This window comes from Oncorhynchus masou, chromosome 14 (genome assembly GCF_036934945.1).
Source record: "Oncorhynchus masou masou isolate Uvic2021 chromosome 14, UVic_Omas_1.1, whole genome shotgun sequence".
In the NCBI taxonomy this organism is placed as follows: Eukaryota; Metazoa; Chordata; class Actinopteri; order Salmoniformes; family Salmonidae; genus Oncorhynchus; species Oncorhynchus masou.
In genome coordinates, this window is record NC_088225.1 from 35947577 (window position 1) to 35959510 (window position 11934).

General features: G+C 44.9%; 1 protein-coding gene across 1 annotated transcript in view; it reads left to right on the plus strand.

Moving 5' to 3' along the window:
- Window positions 1-1220: 1220 nt before the first annotated feature.
- Window positions 1221-11934, plus strand: part of LOC135553790 (germ cell-specific gene 1-like protein) — a 16195-nt gene continuing 5481 nt past the window's right edge. Inside the window, exon 1 of the mRNA XM_064985737.1 lies at window positions 1221-1365. Coding sequence (XP_064841809.1) covers window positions 1254-1365 — 112 coding nt within the window. The 5' untranslated portion in view covers window positions 1221-1253. The remainder of the gene's footprint in view (window positions 1366-11934) is intronic.

An 11934-nucleotide genomic window follows, 5' to 3' on the forward strand; every position in this document is an offset into this window, starting at 1 on the left:
ACAATGCTGCAGACACCTTGGGGAAACGGCAGAAATTGTGGGCTCATTCCTGTCGCATTCACAGCCATATAAGGAGACATTGGAAAACAGAGCTTCAAAAATGTTGCTCATTTCCTGTTTGAAGTTTCATCTTGGTTTCGCCTGTAGCATCAGTTCTGGGGCACTCACAGATAATTTTATTTTTCCTTTATTTAAACAGGCAAGTCAGTTAAGAACAAATTCTTATTTTCAATGACGGCCTGGGAACAGTGGGTTAACTGCCTGTTCAGGGGCAGAACGACAGATTCGTACCTTGTCAGTTCGGGGGTTTGAACTCGCAACCTTCCGGTTACTAGTCCAACGCTCTAACCACTAGGCTACCCTGCTGCCCCAATGTCTTTGCAGTTTTGGAAACGTCAGAGTGTTTTCTTTCCAAAGCAGTCAATTATATGCATAGTCGAGCATCTTTTTGTGACAAAATATTGCGCTTAAAACGGGCCCGTTTTTTTTATCCAATAATGAAATAGCGCCCCTATAGATTCAAGAGGTTAAAAAAAGATCTCCAAAAAAAGCTCAATTCAAAATCTATCCAACAACTCACCAAGCTTCTAAAACATAGTATTACGTTAATTCCCTGATTGGATGGACAACATGTTAGCTTTGATTGGTTGGAGGACGTCCTCCAGATGTCGGCATAATTCCCATATGTCTATGGAAGGGGGGGTGAGGAGCATGAGCCTCCTAGGTTTTGTATTGAAGTCAATGTACCCAGAGGAGGACAGAAGCTATCTATCTATCCTCTGGCTACAATATGGTGCTATACCCGACAGAGTGCTGTTGAGGCTACTGTAGATCTCCATAGTTAAACAACGTGTTTTAATCAATTATTTGGTGCGAATATATTTATTTCTGTTTTATCTAGAATGTATCACTTTTTTAAATGTTTCATTGTGTGTGTGTGTGTGTGCCCGTGTGTGCCCGTGTGTGTGTGTGTGTGTGTATGCGTGCGTGTGTGCCCGTGTGTGTGTGTGTGTGTGTGTGTGTTCCAGGAGTCCTGTGGCTGTCGGTGGTATCAGAGGTACTATACATCATGCTGTTGGTGGTTGGGTTCAGTCTCATGTGTCTGGAGCTGTTTCATTATTTGTGTGTGTGTGTGTGTGTGTGTGTGTGTGTGTGTGTGTGTGTGTGTGTGTGTGTGTGTGTGTGTGTGTGTGTGTGTGTGTGTGTGTTCAGGAGTCCTGTGGCTGTCGGTGGTATCAGAGGTACTATACATCATGCTGTTGGTGGTCGGGTTCAGTCTCATGTGTCTGGAGCTGTTTCATTCCAGCAACGTCATCGACGGACTTAAACTCAACGCCTTCGCTGCTGTTTTCACCGTGCTCTCAGGTAACACACACACACACACACACACGCACGCACACACGCACGCACGCAGGCACATGCACGCACACACGCACGCACGCAGGCACACACACACACACACACACACACACACACACACACACACACACACACACACACACACACACACACACACACACACACACACACACACACACACACACACACACACACAGAGAGCCCAGGTCTGACAGAATCTGTGCAGAAGATCTAGGTGCTGCTGTAGGCCCTCCTTGGTTGGGGACAGAAGCACCAGACCATCAGCAAACAGTAGACACATGAATCCCTGTTTCACCCCAAATTGTAAGAAATGTGTCTGTTTTTTGCCTATTTTAACCGCACACTTGTTGTTTGTGTACGTGGATTTTATGATGTCGTATGTTTTTCCCCAACACCACTTTCCACCAGTTTGTATAGCAGACCCTCATGCAAAATTGAGTCAAAGGCTTTTTTGAAATCAACAAAGCATAAGAAGACTTTGCTTTTGTTTTGGTTTGTATGTTTGTCAATACGTGGTCTGTCGTATGATAATTTGCTAAAGCCAATTTGACATTTGCTCAGTGAATTGTTTTCATTGGGGAAATGTACGAGTCTGCTGTTAATGATAATGCAGAGGATTTTCCCAATGTTGCTGTTGACACATATCCCCCATGTTGTTGTTTGTTTAGTGTTTTTAGAATCTATAGATCCTTAAGTTACATTGAGCTGATGTAACCGATGTGAAATGGCTAGCTAGTTAGCGGTGGTGCGCGCTAATACCATTTCAATCGTGTGACGTCACTTGCTCTGAGACCTGAAGTAGTTGTTCCCCTTGCTCTGCAAGGGCCACAGCTTGGGTAACAATGCTTTAAAGGTGGCTGTTGTTGATGTGGGCAGAGGGTCTCTGGTTCGAGCCCAGGTAGGGGCGAGGAGAGGGATGGAAGCTACACTGTTACACTGATTTCTGACGTGCTGTTCCTTCTTTGTCCGTAGTGTATTACTATATTGATTTAGGGATCCACCATAGTGAAGGCGTAAACTCAGGTTTTCTGGGTCTCTATGTTTTTGGTTGGACAGGATTCTCAATTTCTTTCTTAGGTTTTTGCATTCTTCATCAAACCATTTATCATTGTTGTTCATTTTCTTCGGTTTTCTATTTGAACATTTTAGATTTGATAGGGAAGCTGAGAGGTCAAATATACTGTTAAGATTTTCTACTGGCAAGTTTACACCTTCACTATTACAGCGGAATGTTTTGTCCAGGAAGTTGTCTAAAAAGGGATTGAATTTGTTGTTGCCTAATTGTTTTTTGGTAAGTTTCCACACTAAATTCCTTCCATCCATAGCATTTCTTAATATTACTCAGTTCCTTTGGCTTTGATGCCTCATGATTGAGTATTCCTCTGTTCAAGTAGACTGTGATTTTGCTGTGATCTGATTGGGGTGTCAGTGGGCTGATTGTGAACGCTCTGAGAGACTCAGGGTTGAGGTCAGTGATAAAGTAGTCTACAGTACCACTGCCAAGAGATGAGCTGTAGGTGTACCTACCATAGGAGTCCCCTCGAAGCCTATCATTGACTATGTACAGTGCCTTGCGAAAGTATTCGGCCCCCTTGAACTTTGCGACCTTTTTCCACATTTCAGGCTTCAAACATAAAGATATAAAACTGTATTTTTTGTGAAGAATCAACAACAAGTGGGACACAATCATGAAGTGGAACGACATTTATTGGATATTTCAAACCTTTTTAACAAATCAAAAACAGAAAAATTGGGCATGCAAAATTATTCAGCCCCTTTACTTTCAGTGCAGCAAACTCTCTCCAGAAGTTCAGTGAGGATCTCTGAATGATCCAATGTTGACCTAAATGACTAATGATGATAAATACAATCAAGTCTCCGTATAAATGCACCTGCACTGTGATGGTCTCAGAGGTCCGTTAAAAGCGCAGAGAGCATCATGAAGAACAAGGAACACACCAGGCAGGTCCGAGGTGCTGAGGGTGTCAGGTTCTTGTCCAGTTCTGGCATTTAGGTCGCCACAGACTAGTACATGTCCCTGGGCCTGGAAATGATTGATTTCCCCCTCCAGGATGGAGAAGCTGTCTTCATTAAAATGTGAGGATTCTAGTGGGGGGATATAGGTAGCACACAGGAGGAAATGTTTCTCTGTTATTTTAAGATAATTTCCTTTTGAATCTCTAGCCAAATGTAAAATGTTCCTGTTTGTCTAATTTAATGGAGTGAGTTAGGTCTGCTCTATATCAGATTAGCATAACACCTGGTGAAACTAGTTGGTCCTCAGAAAGAAGGTCTAGGGCTCTGGGTGTATTATTATGTGACTGGGTGAACCTAGTTGGTCCTCAGACAGAAGGTCTAGGGTGCGCTTGGTGAACCTAGTTGGTCCTCAGACAGAAGGTCTAGGGCTCTGGGTGTATTATTATGTGACTGGGTGAACCTAGTTGGTCCTCAGACAGAAGGTCTAGGGTGCGCTTGGTGAACCTAGTTGGTCCTCAGACAGAAGGTCTAGGGCTCTGGGTGTATTATCATGTGGCTGGTTGAACCTAGTTGGTCCTCAGACAGAAGGTCTAGGGTGCGCTGGGTGTTTGGACACCAGAGTTTATACACACTGTGTTTGGGAAAAAGTTTATTTTCTTGTATATACTTCCTGTTTGAGTCCATATGGAGTACAATCTGTGTCTTGTGTGTGTCCTCAGTGGGTGTGTGGGGGTTGTCAGGAGGGCTATTAGGGTGGCTGACAGGGGGGTGAGATCCCTGGGCTTGGGGTTCTTTATTTGTCTGTTCCTCTGTGATTTTGACATTATGGTCAGGGTCTGGGATGGACTGTTCTGCTGTGGTGTCGAGACTTTTGTCAAGTGCTGAGGTGGGCTGTTCTGCTGGCTTCTCTGTGGGGGTGGCCACCTCTCTAGTAGGTGGTTCTCTGTCACACGCCATCCCCCTCAACCTCTCCTCCAGCAGTCTGATCCTCTCCTCTAGTGCTCTGTTCTTCTCCTACTCATGCTTTTTATCATGTTGAAGCTGTCTCACCACAGTCCAGAGTGCTGATATGTCTCTCCACCTCCAGCTCTCCAGGTCTGGTTAAGGGGGGTGTTGTTGTGCTGGACTGTTGTCTGGGTCTGTGCTGACTGGACTGTAATCACCTGCTGTTCCAGCTCCACCTGCCTTACCTCCAGCTGGGTGAATTTATCCTTCATTTCAATGAGGGAGTAGTACTCTGTGCTGGGAGGTTGACTTTCCGCTTGGAGTCGCTCGTCTGTGGGGTTATATAATGAAGAGGTCTGGTCTGACCCGCTCGGGGTGGGGATATCTTTATCAAGGGAGAGCTTCTCCTCCTGGGCTAATTCTTTGATTAGGTGAAAGTCCAGCTGAAACTGTTTGGGGGTTGCCCTGTACCATTACTGTTCCAGAGATTTATATTAGCTGACTCAGAGTCCTCGCTGTCTAGTATCCTGAGTTTCCACCCCTCTTTAACACCCCCCCCTCTTGACAGAGGGTTAGTGGGTTAATATAACACTGTACGAGGGGATGGTCTGGTTAATATAACACTGTGCCAGGGGATAGTCTGGTTAATATAACACTGTGTCATACCAGGGGATGGTCTGGTTAATATAACACTGTGTCATACCAGGGGATGGTCTGGTTAATATAACACTGTGTCATGCCAGGGGATAGTCTGGTTAATATAACACTGTGCCAGGGGATAGTCTGGTTAATATAACACTGTGTCATACCAGGGGATGGTCTGGTTAATATAACACTGTGTCATACCAGGGGATGGTCTGGTTAATATAACACTGTGTCATGCCAGGGGATAGTCTGGTTAATATAGCACTGTACCAGGGGATGGTCTGGTTAATATAACACTGTACCAGGGGATGGTCTGGTTAATATAACACTGTGCCAGGGGATGGTCTGGTTAATATAACACTGTGTCAGGGGATGGTCTGGTTAATATAGCACTATGCCAGGGGATGGTCTGGTTAATATAACACTCTGCCAGGGGATGGTCTGGTTAATATAACACTGTGCCAGGGGATGGTCTGGTTAATATAACACTGTGTCATGCCAGGGGATGGTCTGGTTAATATAGCACTCTGCCAGGGGATGGTCTGGTTAATATAACACTGTGCCAGGGGATGGTCTGGTTAATATAACACTGTGTCATGCCAGGGGATGGTCTGGTTAATATAGCACTCTGCCAGGGGATGGTCTGGTTAATATAGCACCATGCCAGGGGATGGTCTGGTTAATATAACACTGTGTCAGGGGATGGTCTGGTTAATATAGCACTATGCCAGGGGATGGTCTGGTTAATATAACACTGTGCCAGGGGATGGTCTGGTTAATATAACACTGTACCAGGGGATGGTCTGGTTAATATAACACTGTACCAGGGGATGGTCTGGTTAATATAACACTGTGTCATGCCAGGGGATGGTCTGGTTAATATAACACTGTACCAGGGGATGGTCTGGTTAATATAACACTGTACCAGGGGATGGTCTGGTTAATATAACACTGTACCAGGGGATGGTCTGGTTAATATAACACTGTGCCAGGGGATGGTCTGGTTAATATAGCACCATGCCAGGGGATGGTCTGGTTAATATAACACTGTGTCATGCCAGGGGATGGTCTGGTTAATATAACACTGTGCCAGGGGATGGTCTGGTTAATATAACACTGTACCAGGGGATGGTCTGGTTAATATAACACTGTACCAGGGGATGGTCTGGTTAATATAACACTGTGTCATGCCAGGGGATGGTCTGGTTAATATAGCACTGTGCCAGGGGATGGTCTGGTTAATATAGCACTGTGCCAGGGGATGGTCTGGTTAATATAACACTGTGCCAGGGGATGGTCTGGTTAATATAGCACTGTACCAGGGGATGGTCTGGTTAATATAGCACTGTACCAGGGGTGGTCTGGTTAATATAACACTGTACTAGGGGATGGTCTGGTTAATATAGCACTGTACCAGGGGATGGTCTGGTTAATATAACACTGTGCCAGGGGATGGTCTGGTTAATATAACACTGTACCAGGGGATGGTCTGGTTAATATAGCACTGTGTCATGCCAGGGGATGGTCTGGTTAATATAACACTGTGCCAGGGGATGGTCTGGTTAATATAACACTGTGTCAGGGGATGGTCTGGTTAATATAGCACTCTACCAGGGGATGGTCTGGTTAATATAGCACTCTACCAGGGGATGGTCTGGTTAATATAGCACTGTGCCATACCAGGGGATGGTCTGGTTAATATAACACTGTGCCAGGGGATGGTCCGGTTAATATAACACTGTACCAGGGGATGGTCTGGTTAATATAACACTGTACTAGGGGATGGTCTGGTTAATATAACACTGTACTAGGGGATGGTCTGGTTAATATAGCACTGTACCAGGGGATGGTCTGGTTAATATAACACTGTACCAGGGGATGGTCTGGTTAATATAACACTGTACCAGGGGATGGTCTGGTTAATATAACACTGTACCAGGGGATGGTCTGGTTAATATAGCACTGTACCAGGGGATGGTCTGGTTAATATAACACTATGCCAGGGGATGGTCTGGTTAATATAACACTGTACCAGGGGATGGTCTGGTTAATATAACACTGTACCAGGGGATGGTCTGGTTAATATAACACTGTACCAGGGGATGGTCTGGTTAATATAGCACTGTACCAGGGGATGGTCTGGTTAATATAGCACTGTACCAGGGGATGGTCTGGTTAATATAACACTGTGTTATACCAGGGGATGGTCTGGTTAATATAACACTGTGTCATGCCAGGGGATGGTCTGGTTAATATAACACTGTACCAGGGGATGGTCTGGTTAATATAGCACTGTACCAGGGGATGGTCTGGTTAATATAGCACTGTACCAGGGGATGGTCTGGTTAATATAACACTCTGCCAGGGGATGGTCTGGTTAATATAACACTCTGCCAGGGGATGGTCTGGTTAATATAACACTCTGCCAGGGGATGGTCTGGTTAATATAGCACCATGCCAGGGGATGGTCTGGTTAATATAACACTGTACCAGGGGATGGTCTGGTTAATATAACACTGTGTCATGCCAGGGGATGGTCTAGTTAATATAGCACTGTACCAGGGGATGGTCTGGTTAATATAACACTGTACCAGGGGATGGTGTGGTTAATATAGCACTGTACCAGGGGATGGTCTGGTTAATATAGCACTGTACCAGGGGATGGTCTGGTTAATATAACACTGTACCAGGGGATGGTCTGGTTAATATAACATTGTACCAGGGGATGGTCTGGTTAATATAACACTGTGTCAGGCCAGGGGATGGTCTGGTTAATATAACACTGTACCAGGGGATGGTCTGGTTAATATAACACTGTGCCATGCCAGGGGATGGTCTGGTTAATATAACACTGTACCAGGGGATGGTCTGGTTAATATAGCACTGTTCCAGGGGATGGTCTGGTTAATATAACACTGTGCCAGGGGATGGTCTGGTTAATATAACACTGTACCAGGGGATGGTCTGGTTAATATAACACTGTACCAGGGGATGGTCTGGTTAATATAACACTGTGCCAGGGGATGGTCTGGCTAATATAGCACTGTGTTATACCAGGGGATGGTCTGGTTAATATAACACTGTGTCAGGCCAGGGGATGGTCTGGTTAATATAACACTGTGTCAGGCCAGGGGATGGTCTGGTTAATATAACACTGTACCAGGGGATGGTCTGGTTAATATAACACTGTGTCAGGCCAGGGGATGGTCTGGTTAATATAACACTGTACCAGGGGATGGTCTGGTTAATATAACACTGTACCAGGGGATGGTCTGGTTAATATAACACTGTGTCAGGGGATGGTCTGGCTAATATAACACTGTGTCAGGGGATGGTCTGGTTAATATAACACTGTACCAGGGGATGGTCTGGTTAATATAACACTGTACCAGGGGATGGTCTGGTTAATATAACACTGTGTCAGGCCAGGGGATGGTCTGGTTAATATAACACTGTGTCAGGGGATGGTCTGGCTAATATAACACTGTGCCAGGGGATGGTCTGGCTAATATAACACTGTACCAGGGGATGGTCTGGTTAATATAGCACTGTGTCAGGGGATGGTCTGGTTAATATAACACTGTGTCAGGGGATGGTCTGGTTAATATAACACTGTGTCAGGCCAGGGGATGGTCTGGTTAATATAACACTGTTCCAGGGGATGGTCTAGTTAATATAACACTGTGCCAGGGGATGGTCTGGTTAATATAACACTGTGTCAGGGGATGGTCTGGTTAATATAACACTGTGTCAGGCCAGGGGATGGTCTGGTTAATATAACACTGTGTCAGGGGATGGTCTGGTTAATATAACACTGTGTCAGGCCAGGGGATGGTCTGGTTAATATAACACTGTACCAGGGGATGGTCTGGTTAATATAACACTGTGTCAGGCCAGGGGATGGTCTGGTTAATATAACACTGTTCCAGGGGATGGTCTAGTTAATATAACACTGTGCCAGGGGATGGTCTGGTTAATATAACACTGTGCCAGGGGATGGTCTGGTTAATATAACACTGTGCCAGGGGATGGTCTGGTTAATATAACACTGTGTCAGGGGATGGTCTGGTTAATATAACACTGTGTCATGTCAGGGGATGGTCTGGTTAATATAACACTGTGTCAGGCCAGGGGATGGTCTGGTTAATATAACACTGTACCAGGGGATGGTCTGGTTAATATAACACTGTACCAGGGGATGGTCTGTGTGGAAGATTAAGTTGCTCATGTTCCCATTTTTTATAACAGTCAACAAAAAGTGTCTCTTGATTTTCCACGAGGAGCTCCATTTTGTACTCTTTTCTTTCCTTGTAATTTTGTACATACAGAGGCTACTGTATTTTAATGACCTCTGATCAGCGGGAGGCAGCTTCAAAGCCCTCTGCATTTGGTTTGGGGTAGCCGGTTTGATTCTCCTGCCCATTGTTGGGCTAAAGGGATCTGACGCCTCTCACTGGACATGTCAGTGCTAGTTGAAGCTGTATCTCCTTGTCCTAGCAGGCTTGGTAGTCCATCTCCTTGTCCTAGCAGGCTTGGTAGTCCAACTCCTTGTCCAAGCAGGCCTGGTAGTCCAACTCCTTGTCCTAGCAGGCTTGGTGGTCCATCTCCTTGTCCTAGCAGGCTTGGTAGTCCAACTACTTGTCCTAGCAGGCTTGGTAGTCCATCTCCATGTCCTAGCAGGCTTGGTAGTCCATCTCCTTGTCCTAGCAGGCTTATGAGTCCATCTCCTTGTTCTAGCAGGCTTGGTAGACCATCTCCTTGTCCTAGCAGGCTTGGTAGTCCAACTCCTTGTCCTAGCAGGCTTGGTAGTCCAACTCCTTGTCCTAGCAGGCTTGGTAGTCCAACTCCTTGTCCTAGCAGGCTTGGTAGTCCAGCTCCTTGTCCTAGCAGGCTTGGTAGTCCATCTCCTTGTCCTAGCAGGCTTGGTAGTCCAACTCCTTGTCCTAGCAGGCTTGGTAGTCCATCTCCTTGTCCTAGCAGGCTTGGTAGTCCAACTCCTTGTCCTAGCAGGCTTGGTAGTCCAGCTCCTTGTCCTAGCAGGCTTGGTAGTCCATCTCCTTGTCCAAGCAGGCTTGGTAGTCCATCTCCTTGTCCTAGCAGGCTTGGTAGTCCATCTCCTTGTCCAAGCAGGCTTGGTAGTCCAACTCCTTGTCCTAGCAGGCTTGGTAGTCCAGCTCCTTGTCCTAGCAGGCTTGGTAGTCCATCTCCTTGTCCAAGCAGGCTTGGTAGTCCAACTCCTTGTCCTAGCAGGCTTGGTAGTCCAGCTCCTTGTCCTAGCAGGCTTGGTAGTCCATCTCCTTGTCCAAGCAGGCTTGGTAGTCCAACTCCTTGTCCTAGCAGGCTTGGTAGTCCAGCTCCTTGTCCTAGCAGGCTTGGTAGTCCATCTCCTTGTCCAAGCAGGCTTGGTAGTCCATCTCCTTGTCCTAGCAGGCTTACTAGTCCAACTCAGCATTCAGTCCTCATAAAGTTAAATATAATAAGTTAAATATATCATTGTAATGTATTGTTCTTCTTTTGAACATAAAATATGGCTTCAGACTAAACATTACTCACTCAATTCCAGGTTGGATGGTGTTTTCAGGTTGTTTGCCAGAGCATTTGCGTCCAATATCAGGGTGTAGGTTTTGAGTTTTGATCTGGAGCGAAGGTTATGCTGTGGAGGGTAGAATCCTGTACATGTCCCTGCCAAAAAATCCAAGTTTATCAAACTCCAAATCTATATTTTTTCCTAGAACATGCTGAAAAATGCAGGAGCTCATCTTCTCATGACCTCTCTGACCTCTCTGACCTCTCTGTCCTCTGTGTTCTCTCTCTCTGGTGGTATATCTCTTTCTCCTCTTTCTTTCTCTTTCTCTCTCTCTCTCTCTCTCTCTCTCTCTCTCTCTCCTCTTTCTTTCTTTCTCCTCTTTCTTTCTTTCTCTTTCTCTCTCTCTCTCTCTCTCTCTCCTCTTTCTTTCTCTTTCTCTCTCTCTCTCTCTCCTCTTTCTCTCTCCTCTTTCTTTCTCCTCTTTCTTTCTCTCTCTCTCTCTCCTCTTTCTTTCTCTCTCTCTGTATCTCTCTCTGTATCTCTCTCCCTTCCTCCTCCTCTCAGAACCATAGACACCAGTGAGTAATGACTGCTTCCACTGGCTGACATTCATACCACATGAATGGTGTGTGTGTGTGTGTGTGTGTGTGTGTGAGTTTGTTTGTGTATGACTGTGTGTGTGAAGGTGTGTGTCTGTGTGCGGTTCGTAGCTGTTTCAGCCCAGCTGCTGTAGCCGCAGGACAGCTGTTGCTGTCGCAGGCAAATGGCAACCTATTCCCTACATAGTGCACTACTTTTGACCAGAACCCTATGGCAAATGGCCCCCTATTCCCTACATAGTGCACTACTTTTGACCAGAACCCATAGAGACTACACAGGGAATAGGATTATATGCGTAAAAACAACAGCTGCATGTCGGTGTTGTAATCCATTTACACAGAGCATTGTCCTCTTATTGACTATCTATATATCCTTTTAAATGTTATTTCATGTGTGTTTATGAGTCATTACCGTATATAATGTAATATATGCTCATAGAGATAACAATGTGTTTGAGTCATTACCATATATAATGTAATATATGCTCATAGAGATGACAGTGTTTTATGAGTCATTACCATATATTATGTAATATATGCTCATAGAGATGACAATGTGTTTATGAGTCATTACCATATATAATGTAATATATGCTCATAGAGATAAATGTGTTTGAGTCATTACCATATATAATGTAATATATGCTCATAGAGATGACAGTGTTTTTATGAGTCATTACCATATGTAATGTAATCTATGCTCATAGAGATGACAATGTGTTTATGAGTCATTACCATATATAATGTAATATATGCTCATAGAGATGACAGTGTTTTTATGAGTCATTACCATATATAATGTAATATATGCTCATAGAGATGACAGTGTTTTTATGAGTCATTACCATATATAGTGTAATA